At 43.2% G+C, this 22,203-nt stretch overlaps 1 protein-coding gene across 1 annotated transcript; it reads right to left on the bottom strand.

Annotated features, from left to right (window-relative positions):
* Window positions 1-1,437: 1,437 nt before the first annotated feature.
* Window positions 1,438-15,915, bottom strand: LOC306774466 (axin-2-like). The gene is made up of 11 exons (XM_079264506.1): window positions 15,825-15,915; window positions 14,014-14,960; window positions 11,403-11,543; window positions 8,679-8,781; window positions 6,726-6,866; window positions 5,739-6,157; window positions 5,503-5,652; window positions 5,185-5,418; window positions 4,949-5,053; window positions 4,378-4,503; window positions 1,438-1,919 (listed from the first exon to the last, which is right to left on the bottom strand). Exons 2-11 carry the CDS (start codon window positions 14,847-14,849, stop codon window positions 1,793-1,795), a joined length of 2,382 nt encoding a protein of 793 aa, XP_079120632.1. The 5' UTR covers window positions 14,850-14,960; window positions 15,825-15,915; the 3' UTR covers window positions 1,438-1,792.
* Between the last annotated feature and the right edge of the window lie 6,288 nt (window positions 15,916-22,203).

The following is a 22,203-nucleotide window of genomic DNA, read 5'->3' as shown; positions in this document are numbered from 1 at the left end:
ACATTATGATGGAGGAATGGAATCATACAGTCATGAAAAAGTCCCCAGCACACAATCTTTCATTTGAAAAATATAAAACTTTAATAAAGGCTACATCTCTCAATAATTACAATAATTATAGGTCCAAGTAAATCTTTAAATGAAACTCTGTATATAATGTATAATTTACAGTTTAGATAGAATGAACCAAAACAAAACAACCAAAAAAAAACAAAACAAAAAACAGGCCATGGTGTAAAACCAAAAACAAAAACACATGATTACATTATTAAAAGCATAAAAATATCTTTTAAACATAAAACCCTTCTGAAAACCAAGGGATATATATTAAAACCCTGAAACAGGGTAGCACATGGTATGGCATCCATGTAGGCACAGGTGCTGTACTCATAAAACACCAGCAATAGTATGTCAATACATATTGTGTGTGTGTGTGCGCGCGTGTGTGTGTGTGTGTGCATCACATGAGTCAGTATCCATACTTCAGAATGCATAATTACAATGTACGCAGGAGCTCTGCTATCTACGGTGTTACTGTAACAACATTCAAAAGATATCGGAGGCAATATTCTTCACTGTTTTTGCTTTTTTTTTGTTTTTTTTTTGTTTTTTTTTTTGTTTTTCCCGACACGCTAGCCCGTGTCCTCAAGTAGACCCAAACTGATTCTTGTTAGCACGAGTTATTTTGGTGTGCGGGCAGTAAACACTGCCATTATTAGGTCTCTTCTCTGTGTGTATCCCCCCCCCCCCCCCCCAAATCCCCGCGCAATGCCTGGTTTACAAACAAAGGCACAACAAAAAAGTTTGAAGCTCTGTGGCCAAACAGGAAAAGAGAGGGAGGAAAAGGGGTGGCTTGGACAACGAGCGCCAGAAGTGCTAGTGTGACAAACGTCTTAATACAAACTATCAGCAGCATATAAGACTGGGACTGACCATTAGATTAGTGGAGGGACGCACCTTGGACGAGCGAGACCCATGCTAAGTTTGTTAGTTTGAGTCAGACGTGGCAACAAGTGGCTAGTGTCACAAACTTAGTGAAAAAAAACCAACAAAAACAAACAAAAAAATACAAAACAGTATCACCACAGTATTCTCCCAACATTCAAAGCAGCTTGCCCATTGGCTGGAAAAAGGGATGGTGGGTTGGAGTGGGGTGTCACAGGTTTAAAAAGACTATGTGGGGAGAATGAGGGAATGGGTATTTATCAATAAATACTAAATAAAACTTTCAACTCAAGACAAAAGATATTATATATATATATAATACATGTATATATACATATATGCATGTATGTATATGCACATGTATGGACGTTTTTGTTTGGATGTTGGAGTGTAATGTTAAGAGCAGGTTGGTGGCGCTGTCTCCTCCGCGCTTGACCCCAACGTTGGGATGAGCGCACCATCAGTCCATCATCACATCACAACACAACAGTCATCTACATCTTCAGTGGTTATATTCAAAAGGAGGCGGGGCCTCCCCTCCACTGGCCTCCAGTCATCATCATCATCTCTTGTGGTCTTCAGTCTCATGTGTCATTCCCTTGAGTTTCTAAGGCTGATTGGTTGAGAGAGTCAGGGAGGGGGTGGCACCTCCTCTGAGTTCGGCATACTTCATTGGCTCGTCTTCCTTCAATCGCTCCTCTTGTGCTGGATATATTAACTCTGTTTAGCTTAATATTAAGAAATAGAAAAAAAAAAAAAGAAGTCCAGAGTGTTTTTACAGAGTCTGTCACTCGGGTTTTAAGTGACTGCTTTTGGTTGGGTGGGGATGGGCCGTTGCTTGTGGCTTTTAGTCCATCCTCTCCACTTTGCCCAAGACCTTGCCCTCGTACATGGGCAACACAGCGCTATCCTCCCACACCTCCTCAAACACTGCGCCACACTCAAACTCATCACTTGCCTTCTTGAAGTAGTACCTGAGGAGAAAAACACAAAGCGAGAGGTCTGTGATTAGAAAACGTTGAGCGTAGGTGAAGGAGGAAAAAAAAAAACTTGAACTGAAATGATATGACAGGGTGGCAGCAGTAGTGCATCTGATATATTTCATCGGGTTCTAAACAGCTTTGAGGCTCCTACACGACTACTTACATATACATGCTCGTGCACAACTCCCTTTAGTCCAAATCAAACACAGACACACACACTCTGAGAGCCAGAAATGGATCCTGTACAAAACAACTTAGTCATAGCCTTCAATGCCATCCCTGCACACTTCAAAGGTAGAGCCTGACTCCACATCACACCGCTGCGCAAACAGAGCTGAACCCGACGTTTAAACACTCCCTCTGATAATTCAAGCCGCTAGAAACAGTCTGTTCGAGTGTGTGTGTGTGTTCATCCATGTGTGCCTGTCTCCTCGTCCACTTGTTCACGGCCTTTCTGCGGATACCTATCTATCCTGCAAGGTCTTATTAAAGTTGAAGGGTTAATTAGAGGCTGTTTTAAGCACCCCCCCCTCTTCTTTTTTTTTTTCTCCTCTGCTGCCCCCCCCGCCCCCCTCTCTACGTCTCCATGGCTTCTAATTGAGCTGGCTGTCAAATGAAGGGCCTTTCTGTCACACAGGTTGACATTTCAGGTGCCTGAAAGTCTGCCTGTGCCTACGATACCACACTCTGCTGCTTGCACATAAACATACCCAAACTGTGGCCTCTCTTACACACATACACACACTTAGGGCAGCTTTCCGATCACCAGCAGAGAACAGAAGAAGACGAAAAAAAAAAAAAAAGTGAGAGAACGGCAAAGCTGTCCGGCTTGTGGGTGCGACAGGTTGGACGTCGGCCGAGTTTGAAGGGGCTTTACCCTGGCAGCGAGTGGGGCGACTGATCAGACAGCCTTCTGGAGGTCACAGGTCACCTCGCTAGCCCACTTTTGTTATTCTACAGAGATAACTCCCAGGGTTAGCTTGGTCCCGATGACTGAAGTCTCCAGGAGCTCCTAATGATTTCTACTCTCTACTTTAAACCCAGCAAAAGATCAGCAGGAGGGGATTTAATGATAAGCTTTGTAATGGAAAAATGCCTCATTCTGCCCATGTGTGCCGGCGTTCAGAATATAAAAAGGAAGGAAAAAAAAAGGAGTGGGTACAGCTCAATGTTTTATGAGCTCAGCTTAGAGTCATTCAAACACGTGTACAGAGGGATGTAAAAAATGCACACATCCAGCTTTATTTTCTGCTCATTGTGATCACAAACAAAGGCGAAGGAAGTTTGCTTTACAAGAGCTACGAAACGAGCAGCTTCATCTGCAGCATTTCAGCTAATTTCTCTATTTAATCAAGCTCTGCTGGATGTAATTAAAAGCCTTGGTAGTTTAATTTTGTCCCAAACCCTTTCTAAATGAATACTATACAATCCCTCAGTCTAATTGGTCCTTTTATTTTGTTGTTGTCATACTTTTTCTCCTAAATTTTAACTCACAAATAATTCAAAGTCATCACTTTGCTGCAGGGAGTGAGGCAGAGACAGAAGGAGTCTTTCCACTGGAACATGTTTTATGTGGCAGGATTTTTTCGCTCTTCACAACATCTGGCACCAATATCATCTGGCAGAGCGCTGGAGTACTGTTCTCTGCTGTACCGCTGCCATGTCCAAATGAACCAACTCCACACATTCTGCTGCCATTGAAGCCAGACGCTTCATTCCCACCCCCCTTCTTTCTCACTTGCTGGCTGAAGAATTATGGGATAGCACAGGCTCATTGACTTGTTTGCAGGCCCTCTTCCCTCTGTTGCCTAACAAGCAGATGTGGCTGGAGCCTCATGTTGATGTCATAGGCATGCATGGGCTTTTTGTGCTGCAAGTGGCATGAAATCAACTCGGAACTGAACGAACTATTTTATAAATCTAATCTTTGACTAGTGGCTACTTTAAATGTTAAATATGTAATTTTTTTTTTTTAGCTTACAAGTCTTTACAAGAAGGATTTGCCATCTTCATCTGGGTCTGACAGGAGGTACTTTTTGCTGCTTCAACTTCCATTAACAGAACAAGGTGCTGGCAGCATTTGATTGCAGCATCTGATGCAATAGTGTGGAGGAGGAATTTTAAGGCCTTGCAATGGTCTTTGCACACAAAGTAAAATGGCCAAAGCTTCAAAGCCATATTTATTAAGGCTGCCTTAGCATGGAAATCAGTACCAGATGTGAGAAAAGAAATTGCTCCAGAGCCCCCCGCCCCTCCTCTGAAAGCTCAGAATACCCTTTTTTTTCCTCTTTTTCTCAGCTATCGGGATCCAGTACTTCACACTCCTACTTAGCAGACAACAATATAAATGCTTACTGAAGATCACAACTGCAGCCAATCAGCTACCATTAAACATCTATGTACATCATTTCTATGTGATGCTTGTGCTGGTTGGGAGGTAAATATTTACCGGTAGTTGCCTTTCTTGCTAAGCTGTTCTTTGAAGTGACCCAGGGTGAGGCAGTGGGTCTTCATCATGCTGCGATACGGAATTTCTTCACCGCAGAAAAAGTAGGTGACCACCAGCTCCTTAGACCTAAAACATATAAACACGCATGGCTGAGAGGAGGAGTCGTTGAAAATCCGTTCAGTAAGAAAAAGGCTTGAAGAGAGATCAGAAACGTTCAACTGAAACTGAGAAACTGCTTCCTATCGCTCTGGTGGCAACAGTGTGTTAGTACATGGATGGAAAATGAAGATCCTAAATTAAAACATGTTTAAATCTTAAATGATTAAAAAGCAAGAGGAGTTCAAAGAGAAAGCTCTGCTGACTCACTGAATCCCTGTTTGAAGGGAAGAAAGAAAATCTGGGAGGAAATGGGTGAAAACACAACTTGGAGAATGAGACAGTTCTCAAGAAAGCATTTAAAGTGAGGACATAAGTTTGGGGGAACTAGAAAGTAATCAAGGAGGAAATAGGAAAAGCTGAGCCAAGAAGACAAACTGAAAAGCAGAAGTAAAAAAAGAGAGAGGACTCTTACTCGTCTGTTTGGAGACCAGAGTTGGCGAGAGAGCTGCCTCCAGTGGGGAAGGCAGCAGCTGGATGGCTCCTGTCCCTCTGAAGGCTGCTGGCTGCTGCTGAATGCCTGTTAAATCAGACGCCCATCAATCACCATCAATACTCCGAACAAAATATAAAAAAACATCATTTACATAAAGTATCCTGCCAGCTATTTGTTGGTTAGGTGTGCGCAGGCCAACACACTCTTCTTCATACCTTTGCTTTGGTGGCTTGGAAACCTCTTCTAGTCGGCGGCAGGCCTCCTCTAGCTGTGCCAGGGTGTTGGGTGGAGGTAAGGGTGGCATGGCGGGATCCTGGATGAAAGGGTGGCCTGGGTGATGGCCACGGAGGTGAGCCCCATTCCCGATTCCACCTCCGCCCCAAGGGGTGCCGGTCCGAGTAGGCAGGATTTTGGAGTCAAGCGGGCTGGACTTCTTCAGGCCTTGAGAGCTGTTTAAAAAAAAAAAAAAAAAGGTTTGTAAAGGAATTTGTCTGTTTCAGACGGTGATGTGGGAACTCCTGAACCACATTTACCTGTGTAGTTTGTGCTTGCCCTGCCTCTCACTCTCTAGGATCCACTGCCAAACATTCTGAGAGCGGTCAGTGGACACAAGAGGAAGGCATGGCGGAGACAAACCCTCATCGCAGGCCTTTAATGGCCGTCTGGACAAAGTGCTGCAGCGACTGGAAGAAAGAGCAGAACAGGCATGTCAGAAATGGAGAACTTTTTTTAATCACAGCCAAACCTGAAGTTCAGCGTTTACACTCACGCAGGTGTGAAGTCGGAATAACTGGCGCCCCCTTGAGGGCAGAGGCACTGCATGCGCTGAGCCGCCTCAGCCTCGATCTGCTCCTTGGTTTTTGGCCCAGCGTGGTGATGGTGGATGTAGTGGTGGTGGATGTGCTTGGTGGATTGCCTGCCCGTCATCAGAACCTTGGTGGCTCCGTGATAAGCCCCAAAGAAGGGCCCGTGGCCAGAGGACACCAAAGCACCTGTTCGATCGGGGGAGCGTGCACGTGGCGAGTGCCTAACCACGCCAGGTGACTGGCAGCCAGGAGTCTTTAGTACACGTGAAAGGTGCTCGTCTAGGATAGCTTGGGGGTCCTCCTCACAGTGGCTAGCAGATGGCAGCAGAGGGTGATGGAGGGAGGTGCTGCTAAGGTCATTGCTCTCCTCTCTTTCATCCTCCTGCACAGGCAAAGAAAAAAAAAGTTAAGTAAAATAGAAAAAAATAACATGAACAGTCACATGAGGAAAACGCAGCCTGCAAAGGAATTCCTGTCATCTTACACCAACTTGTATCTATCGTTCTCTAAAGTAAGTGAGAGCAAACGCCTGGATAACTTGATGTGAGTTTCCTTTTTGCCGTGCTGTTATCTTCGCTAACAGGCTTTGGGTGGGCTTCATCTATAATGCAGAATATGCCTGTGCTTCACAAAGAGACTGGCACTACACATATTCAGCAAACGTGCCACTGGAGAGTAACTAAGTGCTATTTGAAGGAACTAAAAGTATGTCTAGAAATATAAGTTTGAAAGTTCCTCCTCCATATGACATGGGAGAACAGAAAGAAAAGAGTATGGAAGGAGCTAAAACCCAGACACTTTCAACCCCTAGCCCTTCACCCCGTTCCTGGACACGCCAAAACCTCCTGTCAAGGCTTTTAAAGATGTACAGAACCGATGTCTTGAACTAACTTGGGAAAATTCCCAAGTACTGGTGGTGCTTAAACTGAGTAGATGTGGCACATCAGTACCTCCTGGATCTGCTGTAGCCTCTCCTCCAGCGAGCTCATCGTGTCCTGCTCTCGCTTCACTTTCTCCAGTTTGGCAATGAGCTGGGCAGCAAAAGCCGAGGGCTCAACGGGGGTCATCTCCTTAGGCAGTCGGTGTGTCCTCTGCAGGGCAAACAACACAGAAAGAAGCCTACTTTAATATGTGTGCAAGTGTAACTACTTAGTGTTTCTGATGGATGCAATATGGTGAATTAATCCACTGCCCTTGCCCTAATCCTATCAATCCTATCTGCTACTATTCCCAAAAAAAAAAAAAAAAAATGGCCTAATCCACACGCCCTTGTCCTCGAGCTAACCTGAACCGTCATAGCCGCCCATCCCTCCAAAGATCTTCTCATGCCCAGTGCCCTTGGCAGTGCCAAGCTGCTGGGCGAGGGGAAGAGATGGGGGTAGCAATAGCGGGGTAGCAGTTGGTCTTGCTCGGAGGGGAGGCCCCCTGCCTGCACCCTCTGTAGCCCGACCAAGCCATCAGCAAGGCAGCCTCTGAAGTCAGCATACTTCAAAGGGCCCTTGTCAAACATCAAACGCACACTAGGGGTGGGAGGGACATGCAGCTTTAAATCTCTGAATAAAAGCTAGATATTGACAGAGAAAAGAGAGTCAGGAAAGGAGAGGGGAATAAAAAGGGAGAGGGTGACAAAATTAACAGCATGAAAAAAAAAAAAGAGGAAGAGGATTGAGATGTGTTTGTGGAGTGGCGATGATAGCAGAGGCAGAGAAGGAAGGAGGAAAGGGAGGGAGAGGATAGAGGAGTCAAACACTGGGAAGATCTGAAGGGAAGTAGTAATTTATTTCCAGGCTGCATGCAGGGCAGCTCAGAGGTACTCTAGTCACATTATCCTCCTTTTTCTTTAACTATATGCGCTGGCTTCTCTGTCTCCCTTTCTTACTTTTTTTTTTTTTTTGTTATTTGGCACACTGGCTTTCTTGATTTTGACTCTTTTTTTCTGTTGTTGTTCCTCTCATGTCTTTGTAGACACGATGAAGGGAAGAAGAAGAAAGGCAAGCAGAGCTGCTGGCAAAGGAGCGCCAGCCCTGCACGGGGCCCCCGCTGCCTGGGGCTGGTGCATCATGGGAGACAGAGCCATCTCCAAATCAGGAGGGAGACATTAAAGGAGTGCAAGTGGGAAAGGAAAAGAGAGAAAGGGAGATCGGGAGGGAAAAAAAAGAAAAGAAGAAAACTGGGGGAATAGACAACACTGCCAAACACAATGTACAAACACACACATACACGCATCCCCTCCACAAACACATACCTGTGTTTGTATATGAAGACAAAAGAATTTAACATTTATGATTTTGACGTCTAACCTTTGTCAATCTGTTCTCACCTAGTTCTTTTTATTTTTTTTACCTTTTCACAACAACTTCAGCAGGTTTTAAACAATCCTGGTTCAAAGAACATAATCCCTGTGCCAAAAGGTCCAGACATAAGCACTGGAGGAAAGGAGGAAAGTAAAATCGAAGCTTAGCGACCTAAGAAACAAAGCATCTGCTTGTAATAAAAAATAATTTTGGTAATTACTTAATTATTCACCAAACTGTAAGAGTAACAACTATTAGCAATGTTGTGATATCTTTTATGAATCCTACGAGGATCACTGCTCCATATTCTGACACCTTTATGACAGAGTTACTGAGATGGAAAAGAAAGAAGGAAATTCATTTTCATATTTACAGCCTTACACAAGGGACTGAAACACAAAGAAGCAGCACTACTATGGAGATACTCCCTTTCACTGAACTAAAACTTCTGTATGAAACCAGTGGAAGAGTCAAACTAAGTACTCTTGCAAAAGTAAAGCATGCCTCCCTGAGGGGAATCAGAGCCCAACTGTGACAGCGTGCAAAAGATGGGATTTTGTCACGAAACCCTGAAACAGCAAGCAGGAGGACTTAGGAAGGAGGACTTACGGGAAAGTGGGGTAGCGTAACCTGGCCATTGATCTTAACACTGCGATGCATCTCTCTCTGAAGCTGCTTCTTGGTACCTAGCTTGTATGGAGGGATTCCATCTCTGCAAGAAAGGAGGACATGACACATTTAATTTTATTTAAAAACAAGAAGACATCAATGAAAAAGTGACCTTATTGACACATAAGTACCATCATTGTGTATGGTTTTGGGTCATTTGCTGCACCTCCGCAACAACTGTAGGTATTATAGGAGACGGCTCATCATGGAAGTGACTGACTCAGTTTAGCGTAATCACACTCGCTGCATTACTGCTAAATGGCAACAATAGCAATAAAACAACCCATGGCAAAACACAACAGCAGAGAGTCGCGAAACATTTGGGTTTCAAAAGAAGGGCCCTACAATCACGATTACATCAACTCTTGACTGTGTTTATTTAAGAGACAGAAGAATCAACACAAACTTCAATAAGAGTCAGAACCCACAAAGGCTAAAAGAAGCTAGCAAATGGTGCGAAAGGTCCTTCTGGTTTTGAAGCTAATAAAAAGAGAGATATAGCAAAGAACACTAAAATGTCTCCAGACAATTATGCATTTATTCTGGGAATCTCGTTTTCCGTTTTTTTCTCTCTGTCTGCTAGCTTTTCCAGTCAGTTGCCACTTAAGCTTGCGCAATTATCATGGCCGTTTTGGCTGCTCAGAAGTGTCTGACCTAGCCCAAACGCTACTTTTTCTGCTGCCTCTTTGAAATCTCACACTCATGCACATATGCACCCGCTGCCATCTTCGTTTGGCAAGCGCTCTGCAGTGAGCCTCTGATCTCAGCTACATCAAAAGGCTGGTTTGTAAGATAAGGTAATGTTTGAAGTTGGTGCAGCAGCATTCCCCAGCGTCCAAGTAAATCCATAAATAAGATATAAGCAAAAAGAGAAAAAAAATCCCCCCCCCCCCAACCCTTCTTCAATACATCCCCCTTCCCAAATCCTTCTCTTCTTGTTCTTTATCTGGGAAATGAGATTCAAATTTGCAGTGTCTCTTTAAACCACGATAAAAAGACACTAATGAAATTGTTCCCTCGAATGGGGGGGTTAAAGGAGCTGGAGACAGACGGCAGCTAGGGACAAGGACAAGAACGCTCTCAGTGTCAAAGACCTTGTTAGAAATGTTGAAAAGAATATAACTTTGACATACAATGCCGCTCAGCAATTAGTCTGCCTTATTTTATACGTGTTCAGCGAGTCACATCTGAACCACATTGTCGGGAAAAATCCGATAATGGAGCCCAGACAGTCTCACCTGTGTAGTAGTAAGCTTCTTGTAAGAGGAGCCTACTACCAAAAATCAATGCTTCACAAACTGCACCCTTGAGACTACAAGCCATCATCCCTTAAGGCACAGGAAGACACACAAGAAACTCTTCAAAAGTAAAACTCCACAGCCCAGAGGAACTTCTGCTCTAACAAGAACCTCCAAAGTTTAGCTTCAAACAAAGCTCCCCAACTTCCGCCTCACTTACCATGTTTTTATCAATGTGAACTGTCCCCCCGCCCAGGCGGACCACGTGACTGATGGCTAGGCTAGGCGCTTTGTCCAGGTTGGGGAACAGAAAACAGCCGTGGACTCTTTCATGGTTTCATGGACCCTTACTTTATGGGGATCTCCTATTCAGTAGTGCAAGTCATTTTCAAAGCAGCCAGCCACCCTCTTATCCCGCTAAGCTCCCCTCACCTAACAATAGGCTGAAAGCGATTCAGTTAAGCCCTTTATACTCCATGCACTTTATTTTCTCACTCTCTTGCACTTGGAGCCTCATTGCTTCTGCTTCTGGAAGGTGAAGAAGAGAAGCTGTGGAGGTGATTTTTAGGTTTTTTTTTCTTCTCTTTGGTTTGGTGAGTGCTTTGGGAGGGAGGTGTTCCTTATGCCTTGTCCCAGGGTCTAGAAATGAGTAACCCCTGTGAAAGCCTTGCAGACACATGATCTCAGCACACCGCAGAGGCCAGTGGCAGGAAACCGACCCACCATGTGAGTAAGCTTTCTTTCATTTAGTGCCAACATTTTTTCAATGAGTTTGTCTTGAGGCCCGAATGGCCATTTCCCTCCCCCAACTCTACCCCCCCCCCCTTCCCCATCACCATTCCTCCAGTTCTTCAAAGGGAAAAAGCGATTAGATAATATGAAAAAAACAAGTCTGTTGTGGCAGAAGGGTGGGTGGGATGGATACATATCAACTTTGAGGAAAATGAGGCAACGCCCCCACCCACATCAAGACGTTCTTATTCTGTTCTCCCTTCTCTACAGTCTGCAACACATCAGAATAAACTTCAAAAGGTCTTCAGACATAATGACTTTCCCAGAGTTATCTCCCTGGAGGCCATAGCAACAACTACACATTAATAGAATTACCTGAAGTCAATCATCGAGGATAATTAAAATACATTACACACCATTAACCTTCAACAGTGCAGTCCCTTGGCCCCGGGAAAAGCTGCGCCTGTTGAACAAGAGGGCCAAATTTTTTCTTCACACCCCTCGACTTTTTCCTGGAAAGGTGTTGACTGAAATCTGGGCCAAGCCTCGTTTAGACACAATGGAAATAATAAAATTTGCAGAGCTTTTGGTAACCGGCGACTGCAGGAAAATGAGCTTTTCTGCTTATTCTCCACTGGCGGCAATGAAACTGATCAACCTGGATCAGTTAACTAAATGAAAATCAAACACTTACACGCTACTGTCCGTCATAGACATGGAGTCGTCTGTGGTGGCATCACTGGAGATCTCGCTGTCGTTGGCACTGGTGGCGGGAGCAAAAATGTAGCCAGAGTTGACAAAGTATGGGCTGGCGGGGTCTCCTCGACGATGGGACCTGTGAAAAACATTTGCCAAGTTTTAATGGGATGTCTCTGCAGACTGGGGTGTGAAGTGGAGGCAGCGGAGAGGGGTGACAAAGTCGGGGCGAAGTTTATTTTGCTCCATTTCCTGCTCTTGTTTATTTAAAGGCAAACTTGTCGGCTTGAAGTTTGTTTTGCTGATGTTCTCTGCAGATTTCTGTAATTAGAGTCACTTTTGTGAGGTTTTGGGATCTGAGGAATTTCACAGCAGTGTTATGGATGGAACTATGGGTTCTCTGTTTTTCTTTCTCTCTCTTTCATGTCCCTCCTCCCTAACATGTGAGCATTGTGTGTTGGAGGCATCATGAAGTGAGCAGCCTTGCTGTTTGTGAATGAACCACAGCATGCCCCCCTCCTTCATCCCCCCGTTCTCTCTCTTCTACTATCTCTCCACTCTTTAGTTTGGGTCAGACTGTCTTTGCTTGGAGTGTTTTCTCCCACTTCCATCTCTCCTTGCTGTCCGCCTGTCTGGGGCCCCTCCCTCACCAACTTTCCCCTGCTTTCCTTTCTAAAGTCTCTCTCTGTCTTTTTACTCTCTCCTGCTGTGTTGCATTCCTGTTGCAGTAGTGAAGGGGGTGGACAAGGAAGAGGGAGGGAATGAGAGGAAGGGGAACTTGAGCTTTAGAGAGGGAGTGAGGAGCTTTAGAGAGGGAGTGAGAAGGAGAGAGAGAGAGAGGGAAAAGGGGGAAGGTGGGCCCCTTTCTTTATGAGAATGCCTTCTGCCAGGAGTGCTGAGGAGAACCCCAGCATGACTAAAGCTTTAGGCCCCAAGCACAAATCTGACCTTTGGACGGTCCACGCAAAGAGTCAGGTATTTAGCACAGCTGGGCTCTCTGCACCCCCTCACTCTTTCTCCATCTCTTTTCTTTCTTTCATGATCCCCCCCTCCTTCCTGTTTTTGACCCCCTTTCCCTCCTCTTGTCTCCATGTCTCCCTCCAAAGCATGTTTAGTCTCTCAGATAGATTTGTCCATTAAGCAGAGGAGATGTAAGTGCTGGACAGAAAAAATGAGAAGAAAGAGACGCACAATCTATTGCAAAGTGGGATGTGTGTTTGGTGGCGGAACTGAGCAGTGGATGTTTTGTTGTTGTGTTTTGCTGCCACTTTGGAGTTCAGGTCTCAAAAAAAAAAAAAAAAAGAAGGGGGGGGGGGGCGCAACAGGATCTGTGCAGTGGCAAAATTAGTTCCACATGTTTGAGATGGAAATTGGTTGACCTACAGAGATGGTGAGGGGGCAGAGGGAAAAGGGAGAGAAGAGCGGGTGACGGGTGCTTTTTCCCTCCCACTATTCCTTTAGTGAAAAACAAGAATGCAGGGGATCACACCGGGAAAGCAGGATATGCCCACATGTCAACAAACCCTGTGCTTATTGGTTCCTGACTCAACATGGCCATTTCCAAGCAAAAAGAGCAACTGTGCTGAGATGTTATCTAACATTTGCTCACAGGAAGGAACGCTCAAACTGAGTTATTTGACATAATCACTGCAAAAAAATAAAAATAAAAATCATAAATTCTGGAGATCATTTAGATATAAACAACTAAAAATGTTTAAATGTGATGATGAATAAAGCATGAACTATCTGTTAACTGGCACTTTTCTTACCGAAAGCATCAAGGCTTTATCACACCGCTAAAGCATAATTGCATCCAGATGTGAGGACAAAGTTGTTTTGCACAAATATAAAAAAAAAAAAAAAAAAAGAAAAAACTTTTCAAGTACCCTTTGATGCTGGCTCATGCATAAAATCCAGTTTTTGAAAATGTTCCTGGCTCAGAAAGATTTCAGCTGTTGGACAATGTGTGGGATGACTTCTTAAGATAAAAGCAAATGCTTTCCACAAACACTTCTGCTTTCATCTCGGACCAAGAGAACAATATCTCTCCTCCGAGTCGGAGTCTGGCTGCACAAGTTGTTTTTAACTCCGTGTTAGCATTTCTCTGCATTAAGGAGATTTTGCAACAGTGAACAATAAGTATATGGCTTAGTGGGCAGAATAAAGAGGGGAGGAAAAAAAAAAAAAAAGATGCAGCACAACTTTACAACAGTGTCATACTGCCTGATGTGGCTCTAACAGTTGTGAGGGTTGGTGTCTGAATTCATTCCTGAACCGGAGGAAGGGTTTCAAAGCACAGGAAACTTGAGCAAGCCAGCAGAGGGCTGCCTGCAAGACACCATTTACTTAAAAGGAAGGCTGAGATGCATTGATGTTTTGTACCCACCCCGCCTCTCCACCCCTCCAACCCCTTGACTAAAGGCAGGAGGGCACAAATGTACAGGCATGTTCCTCTGCAACACTTTGATCATGTGGATTCACCTCTCTCAGGCATTTGTGAAATAACTGCCACATATTTGTAGTTTAATGAGGGAGTGGTGATCCTGACTACAGCATACGTTCAATGAATCAAGCAGCACTAAGCTTTTAAAAGAGAGGGACATCTTTACCTGCAGTTGTTCTCCAGCACTTCAGCTGCTGTCCGGATGGTTGCAGTAGCCCTCAGGTTCTTCGCAGAGAGTCCAACCACAGACCCTAACGTTTTCACCTTCAGGTCACTACAACTCCATTCCTCTTCCTCCATGAGAGGAGGAAGGTATCCGCACATCAGCTTGAGGCTGCTGAGACCTCCGTGGTTCATGTACGCCGCGTTCTCGCAGCCAGTGCGCACGTACTCGAGGTATATGTCAGAGGTCAAGAACATCTGGTAGGCATTCTCCTCCATGTGAGACTGGATTTCCGTCTGAGCCTGGTCAAACATAGCAGAGTCAATTTGTTGCTTCTTAATGCTATCCCTTATGAAGGTTTTGGTGGCCGGTTTCAGCTGCTTGGCGACTATGCTGTTGTTCTCAATGTACCGCTTGAAGATAACTTTGGCAACTCGCAACGTTTTGGTATCCTTTAAGTCCATCTGCCTGAAGCCGTTGCAGGCAAACCAAAAGTCCAAAGTGTCAACGCAATTCTCCCGCTCCAAAAAGGTCTTGAAGAGATGAGCACCGTCTTGGTCACCTAGGAGAAAATGCAGAGACTTTGTCCACCGGACAAGGGGCGAGTCCGGGGACGCGCTGCCCTCTGGCTCCCCGAGTCCATCCTCGTTCCTGCGCGGTGTGGAGCCGGGAGGCGCGGCGGCGGCGACGGGGATATCTTTAACCTTGATCTGGGCTAGCATTTTGGCAGATCTGCTGGGGTTGTAGCATGACGCCTCTCCCTCCTCCCCCGGTACCGGAGGACGAGGAGCATCTTCTCGGAAGCTACTGCTGATGTGCTCCGTAAGCGCCCTGCTCATGGCTCCAGCTCTGGTTGCCGTGTGAGAGTGCCGTCGTGCCTCCACTGAGCTCCAGCCTAATCCTCCTCACTCTCTAAAAGCAGCGGGGGAGCTTCTCAGCTCCTCTTCACTCTGAAACACAAAGTATTGATCTAATCAAAGCCAGATCCTGCTGAACTTCAAAGAAAGACATCAAGTAAACAGTCCCTTTAAAACCCCTCGCCGGGTTCACAGAGACAGGAAATATGAAAGGCTTTTTTTTTTTATTTTCCCCGTTTCATTTATCTATTTATAACCAAAATGAGAGATCAACTGCATCCTACATTCTCTACGTGCATTCATATGCCACATCAAAAAACATTTTACAGGAAGAATCAAGTCACACAAGCTCACTTTTAACCAAATCGTCTCCTCGCGACTGTGGCTTACACGTGTTTTCCTAACGAGTCCATGTCACAGGCTTCAACTCCAATTAATTCCCAATCTGTTTCCAACAACTGTAACCTACCCCCTGTCTGCATTACACGCGCGCGCACACATTTGAAGTCGGAGCGCACACTTGTCCTCGCCATCCCAGAAATGCACGGATGTCAAACGCACCACAGTGACCTTAAACGATGTAATGTACAAGGGGTTAAAAAAGAAAAAAAAAAGCTCCCTCGGGACAAGCCAGCCGCTCATCCGTGAATGTAAGCGGTCAATCGCTTCCACGTCAACCAGAGGTTATCACACCACATTTCCCCCCGAAGCTACAGCCCAGCAGCGCGCCTGAACTCCCGACGCGACAGAAATACTTAAAAAGCCATTCAAGTCGTAAACTCCGCTCAAAAAGTAGCTGCAACTCTGTATCTACAACCAGCTTAAGCTACAAAGAAGCGCGTGGATGTCTGTTAACAAACCCCACACTGTCACCAACACCGTCTCCACAGGCTTTAAAACTGTGGCGCAAATCTAAAAAGGATGGAGACGGAAGAAAATGAGCGTAAAGCAACATACCATCGCAGATATCCAAATTTGAACAAAACCCGTAAAAAAAGTTGAAACTGCTACTCCATTTTTTTAAGCTGAGGCGAATCCAGTCCAAAAACTCTCCGAATCGTAGTCCAGCACAAGACGAATGAAAGACGGACTACTTGGAGCGTGCGCTGCGCCACATGTGCGCTGCCTCGCTGTGAAACAAGCGCAGTAGTTTAATGTACTCTGTCCCATTCAACAACTGACCTCAGAGTAGGCAGGCTCTCTGCCTATGTAGATCACTGGGGGTGTCAAAATCTGGAGGAGGTAAAAAAGAAAGGAGGTGGAGGGAGCGAGAGAGACGAAGGGGGGAGAGAGCCTCTGACTGAAGAATACATCACATTTCTTTTTTTTTCCCAGCCAGAAGAAACACCACCCGACAAATATTCGGTTTTTATCTGTGCTGCAAACACACACGCGCGCGCGCGCACACACACATACATAAGCTTCTTATCTATCTCACCGTATTTCTCGCCCACAAACAAGAAACATAGCCCGCATTTCTCAACTTCAAAGCTCAGCAGTAGCACATGAAAGCGGCCATGAGAGGGGGCCTGTGAACAGCTTTCCTGCAACTTCCCATCCATGTACCCGAGTAGCCTCTCTGATTAGAAAACGTGAAAGTGAAGTAGTCCGACAACAGGCTGCTTCAATGTAACAACCCCTCTCCTGTCTCTCACATTGGACATGTCTTTATGCAGTCGCGAATGAAAAGACAAGACGCCTTTTCCTCCTGACTTTTCTCCGCAGGTAGGGTTTCAAGAAGTCATGGCAGGCGGAAGAAATCCTCCCGGCTGTTTCTACACCAATGGGCTAAAGGTTTAACTGTGGACTTCAAAGCGAAGAACCGCTGGCCTGGTCCCGGAAGATACATAAAAACACAACGTCTTGACTTCGCAATACCCATCGACATAAAACATATAAAATGGCTGAAAATGAAAATAAACTTTTATCAAGATATTTAAACTGCGCGACCTATTTTCTACCACCTATCTTTATCAGAAAGAGAGTACTTTTTAACGTTAGTAGATGTTTAATAAACTTTTCCACACGCGCAAAGGATTTTAGGGGTTTGCCAGGACCTTATCAAAGACAAGCAATCTTGAGCCAACTCCCCGAGGCTTTGGAGCGTCAGAAGTAAGTGATCTACCGCGCCAATAGTGTTATTCTCACCGTCTGTCTGTTACCAAACAAAGTTTCAACAGACACACAAAGCAAACAAAAGCAACACTTCTGTTGCCTGTGACCTCTTTATATTACAGGAATGTGCAGCTGAGAGGAAGTCATATCTTTTACAATAACCGTCTTGTTTTAATGCATCTTTCCATTCACCAACTTTAACCTGATAAAAAAAGGACATTTAAAAGATGTTATAAAGAAAATTACGCATATATGTAAGTTTTAGACCAGAGCAAGTGGAGGGACAGTGGTTAAATGTGATTTCAGACTGTACACACAATGATTTAAAAACTTATTCTTTAAGTTATGGGTGTGATTGGATAATCCTATGGAGTGTAACTGTCAAATGATTTACATATTAGTCACAGGATTTTTGCTACAAAGATGTCAGTGTAACACACTTGCCAGTTCCACATTCAGGCAAAATGGCACAGCATGACATTTTGATTGAAATTGGACACAGAGCAAAGGCAAGAGCTGTTCTCTAGTCTTTTAATTCACATGACTTCCCTAATGTCATTGTGACAGAATCTTAAAGAGTGGGTTAGACAGTGATCCAATCCCATGGTACTTCAAAGGCTATATTGTCCCTTTGATGTTGAAAATCAACTTTAAAGGAGAATATAATTATATAAGTCAGAGGATTCAAATTCACAAAACTCTCATGATGGTACAGGACAAGACAGCTAATGAAATCCAACTTCTGTGAGGTCACAAAGTGGTGATTAATTCATATGAGTTAGTTATAAAGAAATAAGTATAATGCATAGCAACTCCCATGTGGATTTAAAATAGTCTGAATCTTTCTTCATTAGAAAGAAAGATCAGTTCCAGCTGATGATTTCCAATATTTCTTACAATATTCAGTGATTGATGCTGTTTCATTTGTATCATTTGTAATTTGGATCCCAATTTCTAAGTTGGTGTTTCCAACTTTCACATTCGCTTTTGACATATTCTTTTAAGCAGTTTCTGCACAGAGCAGTTTATTACAATTATGAGCTTCCTTATTTTCTTTGTGCTGCTGTTGTCTAGTTACACAAACATCCCATCAACCTTACAGTGAATAAAGTTTGCTGTTATCTTAAACCCACATACCATCAGACAATGCAGTCTTTTCTCTGAAACCTGGTTTGCATTCACCAATGAAGTATGTCTGAAATGATCTCTTAAAAGACCTCAAATTAAAATCTTTGCGCTTTGCTATTATATGGTTTAAAACAAATAAGCTAAACTGTTTAGTGTTGCCAGATTGTTGCAGTATTAGCTATGTTAAGGAGTAACAAAACAAAATAAACAAACAAAAACAAAAAAAGAAAAAACTAACATTAACTGTGATGGACATCCACAAAGAAAGTGGAATAAACCGATCTTAGGGATTTCTAGAAAGGCACAGTGTGTGATTATTTTGGCTTTTTATTATTAAAAATCAAGTATTTCTTACATAAATATGTATTTTACTTCAGTCTAATTTTGTGTTCATCCAAATGAAAGCATTCTCTAACTCAGAATAAATCATTTACAGATGCATAAGTGGTGGGGCACCCAATAGAAGGCTTCCATGTTGTATTGCCATTTTTGAACAGGGCAATGAAGGGGGACAAATTTCTTAGCCTTATGCTGATATATGTAAGGCTAACAAACCATGCATCATTCAGTTTGCTGTTTTCCATTAAAACTAATGGATCCTGTATACTCTTTGTCCCATGAAAGTGACAAAAACATAGCTAAAAAAAAGGAAACGAGAAAAAACAAGAGTCTACATCAGTTTAGTGTTTGCCAAATGGAAACAGTTCATGATGGAGAAGATGGTGAAGGTGCAGCTTTTTGATAGACAGGTAAGTTAATTCTGTCTTAATGTGAAATTTTTTTTTTGTGTTAGAAATAGAACAGGTAGTTCCGCAACTACTTTATCCTCCTGTTTAAAGTGGAACTATTATGTGCATTTCAGGCTAATTTATTTTTATTTGTGAGACCAGAAGGGCTGGGATTGATGGAATTATTGTCACAAATCGCTTTATTTACTTCAAACCGACCCTCTCTGTAGGCTGTCAGATCAGCCTGTGGGCAAAACGAGTGGATTGAGACTCTTCCGCATTAAGCCCCGCCTCCCGCCACTGCATTACATCGGGAGCGCGCACCGCAATTGCTTTCGCCGTCATTGTAACGTCTCATAAACAGAAGGATTAGGCTAATATGAACTCAATAACAAAAAACAAAATACAATGTCAACACATAGCATACAGCCCTACATGTTGGAACCTGAATCAGACCCTGAAAACGAAGTGGAAAACAGCAACCCACAGCAACGAATGCAGCAGGATGTCCTCTTTGGTAAACTCACCAGCCATCGTTGGAAATAACTTTATCCGACGTTTTCCACCCGCCTGATGTATTTGTACATGCCCTTGTTAACCAGTAGAAGGTAACCAATCACCGAACCTTATCCCCCGGGACGTCACAAGGATTTCCAAGTAGAAAAACTCGTAGAAAAGTAGAAAAAACTCTCTAAAACTACGTGTTTTTTGTCGCCATGGAAACCGAACGGAGAGAGTGCTGGAACTCAAACGCAAACTCAAACATGTGTTTAGGTGATAAAAAACAGTGCCGTTTATATGTCTGATGAGGATTCAACACTGTAACACTGTAGAAATCTCAGAAAACCTGAAATATCATAATAGCACCCACTTTAAGTCAGACAGTTTACTGTTACTTGCTACATAAAACAGTAGAGATGGTAGAAAATCTGTTAGTTGGGCCACAGGGTAAAGCTCTGTTGCAACAGTTTAAAGTTGCTGTTACTCCTCTCAGAAGTTATACCGGCAGGCAACCGTGCACTTCGTTCAGTCATTTATTCTGAGTTTTTCCTTGTGTTTCATAATTTATTTAATCTGATTTGTCAGTGAGGAGGGAGGGGGATGCTGTTGATATCTTTTCTCTAGTCAAATGATATCACATGATGACATTAGCTATTGGCGGTCATTTGGTATCAAATACATGGATGGTATGCTTGTAACTTATCGGTATCAGTAACGAAACTGAATTATGTATCGTTCTGTACCTCATTATCTGACTGGACATTCAAAGTTGTGCAAGATGTTGACGTTTTCTAATCTGTGACTCTGTGTAGCTTCAGAAGTGATAATAATGTGCTTAAACAGGGAGGTCCCAGAGAGCACTACTCGGTTGCTTGCATTCAACTAGCTCACCATTGGACAAGACTAATTCTCACAAACTGGAGCTTTGATATCCAAAACTTTCAGGATATTATATAGTATTCATTAATTTTTGGATTTCATCCTAATATTTTTTTATATGACCAATAAATTATTTTTTCTTTAATTTATTTTTAATGTCATTTCATGTCATTTCTAATGTGTTGTTCAAAAAATGGTTAATCAGGCAAGTTTACTCTGTCAGCTCAAAATCGAAATCAGTCAAATTATGGTTTTCAAAACAGAGAAGAAATTATATATATATATATATATATATATATATATATATATATATATATATATATATATATATATATATATATATATATATATATATATATATATGACCTTTTCATTTGTAAATCACCTTTTCATTTGTTGCATGCAGAAATGAGCAGACAAAACACCTAAAGCTTATATGTATATATATATATGTATATATATATATATATATATGAACAGTGGATGTTTCTGTGAAACAAAAATTGCTTCCAGAAATCCAAACAATCCAGCACCTTAAGTTTCCAACATTATGGGTGTGATAGCTCTCTCAATAATATAACGTTTGTTTTAAATAATAAAAAAAAATAAATAAATAAAAAAAACAAAACAAAAAAGGGTCCGTCAGCAGAAAGCTCACAGGGCTTTCTGCTGATCAGCGAGGCCCAATTAAAGTTCTGAAATGTTTCACCACAGTGTTATCTGCACACAAACTTCTTAAAAGTAAGCTTTAAAAGTAATAACGGAGATATAGCCGGTTATAAAATGTAATATTTGCGGTGCAGGACAATCTTTAAAGTGGGCTATTTCACTTTTGGGATAAGATGTTATCCTCAAATTAACTTATGCCGCACATATCAGTGCAAGAAAAAAATTTCAGACAGTTCAATTTTTGCTGACAGGCAGAAAGCTTCGCTCAGACTGATTTCAACGGCATGTGAACTTCAAGCTATTCAGCCATGCAGGATGTGTTTTGGTTTTAATGTTTTCTGAGATGCGTACGGCTGTGATCGCCAAACCCGACTTGCAGTCTATTTCAATTAATTTTTGAAATGTTGTGAAATGCTAAACCCCTCGAGACCACACCGGTTGACCCTCGAGTGTGCACTCTTGTGTTCACCAGAGACAAAAGAGTGAGAGGGTGCTGTAAAGTAGCCGCATGAAGACCTTTTTTGATGTTGACCCTGCCCTGACCCCTTTGTTAGGACCCTAACCATTTCACAGGGAGATCCAAATGATTTAAAAGCACAATGCAGGATGAGAGTGCTGCCACTGACGTGCAATGAAGGCCCAATAAAACAGGGTGACCTGGAGGCTAATTGAGAGCTCGTGGTTGGGAAGAAATTAAAGGCATCTGGTGTGTCACCACAGATTGGAAATGAAGCTCATCTTTAATTAGAGCTTGCTTTAAAGGGATAGTGAAAGTATTCATTTCACTTCTGACAGCAGAGGTGTCACCAGGATACATTGAAATAGATAGAGGACTTATTTCATGACAGTGGAATGGGAGGAATGATTTGTTTGAAAAAAACTTTACTTTCTTTTTGTTCTTCCTTGCTTCTGCAGAACTGCAGAAGTCTTTGATGGTGCATCATTAGTTGCATCAGTCAAACATAAGGCCTTTATTCAGCCTTTTCTTGCTTTTTCATAAGAACCTCTGGATTTGCATCACATCACAGCCCACAGCCTGTGTTCCTACAATGCGGACAATAAATTCTATACAGCTTGTTTTTATCTCTCTTTCCTTTCCACAAATCCTACACTTGGGCTAAAATACCACAGGAAAAACAGAAGAGAGGGTGGATAATTGCGAATAACCCAAAATTTGGGAGTTCAAAGGCTGTGGTGGGTTTGAGTGATAATTTTGGCTGAAGCATCACCATAAACACTAATAAAATTAAGTGCGTCGGAGGGAAGAGGGGGCGTGGCCAGGCGTCCCTTTGAACAGACCCTGTGATCAGTTCCCC

The sequence above is a fragment of the Telmatherina bonti genome (assembly GCF_933228915.1).
Source record: "Telmatherina bonti genome assembly, chromosome: 3".
In the NCBI taxonomy this organism is placed as follows: Eukaryota; Metazoa; Chordata; class Actinopteri; order Atheriniformes; family Telmatherinidae; genus Telmatherina; species Telmatherina bonti.
Note: the sequence above shows the minus strand (reverse complement) of the source record. Positions and strands in the feature narration are given on the sequence as shown.